The 2,825-nt window shown below is 41.5% G+C and overlaps 1 protein-coding gene across 1 annotated transcript; it reads right to left on the bottom strand.

Moving 5' to 3' along the window:
• Nucleotides 1-57: 57 nt before the first annotated feature.
• Nucleotides 58-999, bottom strand: LOC122482823 (olfactory receptor 5B12-like). Its single transcript, XM_043579118.1, has one exon. The coding sequence runs from the start codon at nucleotides 994-996 to the stop codon at nucleotides 58-60; it is 939 nt and encodes a 312-aa protein (XP_043435053.1). The 5' UTR covers nucleotides 997-999.
• Between the last annotated feature and the right edge of the window lie 1,826 nt (nucleotides 1,000-2,825).

Below are 2,825 nucleotides of genomic sequence, written 5' to 3' on the forward strand. Positions count from 1 at the left end.
TTTGCTACACAACAATAGATAACTGATTATTCAATTTTTATAATCTTTCTAATTAGTCTATGGGTTGAACAGAATCTTCATTTTCTTAGTGACTTTCCTGAAAGCATTATTTACCTCTTTATTCCTTAGACTGTAGACAATAGGGTTCAACATGGGGACTATTATTGTATAGAACACAGATGCCATTTGGTCATTGTCCATAGAATGACTAGAACTGGGTTGTAAGTACATGAACATGACAGCTCCATAGAAGAGGGTGACTGCAGTGAGGTGTGAGGCACAGGTAGAGAAGGCTTTCTTCCGTCCCTCGGCTGAGCACATCCTCAGGATGGCAATGAATATTAACAGATAGGAGGTCAAGATTACTATCAGGGCAAAACAGACATTGAAAGCTGCTAAGATAAAGAGCACAATCTCATTTATGTAGATATCAGAGCAGGAAAGCGCCAGGATTGGAGGGATATCACAGAAAAAGTGATGGACCACATTGGAATGGCAGAAGGAGAGTCTGAAGGTGAATCCAGTGTGGATGGCAGATTCAATAAAACCCCAGACATAGCAGCCTACTGCCATTTGAGCACACAAGCTGGTGGTCACAGTGGTGGTATAATGTAAGGGCTTACATACCGCTGCATGCCGATCATAAGCCATGACAGCTAGCAGGAAACAGTCTACACTGGCAAAACCCACAAAGAAGAACATCTGAGCAGCACATCCACCATAGGAGATGATTTTATCCCCTGTTAGAAACCCAGCCATCACCTTGGGAGTAACAGCTGAGGAGTAAACACAGTCTACCAGAGAGAGGTTACTGAGAAAAATATACATGGGAGTGTGGAGACGGGAGTCCAACAGAATCAACATGATCATCCCAAGATTTCCAATGAGAGTGGTGAGATAAATGAGAGTAAATGTTATGAAGAGAAAGATTTGCAGTTCTGGGTTGTCAGTCAGTCCCAAGAGTCTAAACTCATTCACCTTGGTGCCGTTCTCCATGGATACTATTTTGACATTGTGGTTCACCTGTGAAAACAAGAAGGCAGTATGGATAAAATACTTATGCATGGAAAATGGCTCACAGCTCCCCCATGTCACCCAAATGACATGAGCAGACCATGATACCATTACCAGTGCAGACTTCCCAGCAACCACAAGACTGGCATATTCTGACCTCCACCTTTCAATATGTAAGGGTACACACATATTCATCAGCTCTTGACCCCCACTGAGATATTCCAAATGACCAGTCAGTTATCTTCAAAATGGCCATTGCTTATTTTCACGTGGGTTGAAGGCTTTTGTGACCCTCATTCTACCCCTTGGAAAGGCAACATCAATGTTTCTGAGCTTCGTTTTCTTCATCTTAAAAAGTTAAGTGGGCATGGTGTTTCCAACTTTACTATACTACAAGACTCTTTTAAAATGGTAGTTTGAAAACAATGCAAGTATTTCAAGAGGCAGCATATTGGGCTGGTGAAGAACGTGGTCTCTGGGGTGACCTGTCTTGTATTCAAATCCTGGCATTTCCACTTGCCAGCCGGGTAAACTGGAACAAGTCATGGCCTTTCCGTGGGTCAGTTTCAAACAAGAGTGACAATACCAGTACTCACAAGGCTGTTTGGACAATTGAACAAGTTGACATGTTTGAATTACCCAAAGTACCACCTAATAGTTAGTGTGCAATACATCATAAGTTTTAGCATTATTAAATAAATAATAATATTATTAGCAATATGTATATAAGACTGTTGAAAAAATAACAGAACAATTGGAATCACACTACTAAAGAAACATGTGGGTGAGTGACCTCATATCTTAAATTCAAATCTATTTAAACAAACATACCATTTTTTTTAATATTAAAAACAGGGGTACTTGGGTGGCTCAGTCTGTTAAGTGTCCGACTTCAGCTCAGGTCATGATCTCGTGGTTTGTGAGTTCGAGCCCCGCATCAGGCTCTGTGCTAACAGCTTGGAGCCTGGAGCCTGCTTCAGATTCTGTGTCTCCCTCTCTCTCTGGCCCTTCCCCTCTCAAGCTCTGTTTCTCTCTCTCTCTCTCTCTCTCTCTCAGAATAAATAAACATTAAAAAATTTAAATATTAAAAACAAAAAACTGGGGACTGACCATGAGGAATGATAAGAGGTACAAATGTTGAGATGCCATCTTTCATGGCGTGACTTCTGCAAGAGGAATCTACTGAAGGTTGTACCAATTATTTCAGCCAACTGGATAATTTCATCATAAAACCGGCTCCACAATGCTCAGAATCCAAGCTATCTATCTGGTCAACCCTGATAAAGTCTTTGACAAAGAATCCCTTAATGCCAGAATTATTCAGCCCTGGCTCTCTTTCCCTCACACTCCACATGTAGACCATGAGCACAACTGGTTATCTCTATCTTCAAAATATATCCCTAATTCATGTGCTTGTCACCATCTCCCATGCACCTGCTCTAGGCCACTCCATCATTTAGGTCATGTGTGCTAAGAACTCAGGCCCACAGTGGGTCACTGGGAAAGGTAGGAAGAAGAAATCTGAGGTGAGATGCAGATGTAGGAGATGAAAGGAAATGAGAGCCAAGGAGTAGATACTAAAGGATGCTGAAATTTTGTCTTTTCAATTAGATAGCAAATGTGTCCTATAGGCCATGTCTTTTTAATGCTAACAATAATGTCAGCAATAATGAGTGGCCAGGCACTACCACTACTTGCCCACAAAAGTCTAAAACTTTTGATCAAGGGTCTCTAAATAGCCTGTGCAAAGTTGCACGTGAGACTGTGTTTTAAGAGCACAGGACTAGGTACCACATACGTGCATAGTTAAC

This window comes from Prionailurus bengalensis, chromosome D1, assembly GCF_016509475.1.
Source record: "Prionailurus bengalensis isolate Pbe53 chromosome D1, Fcat_Pben_1.1_paternal_pri, whole genome shotgun sequence".
Taxonomy (NCBI): domain Eukaryota; kingdom Metazoa; phylum Chordata; class Mammalia; order Carnivora; family Felidae; genus Prionailurus; species Prionailurus bengalensis.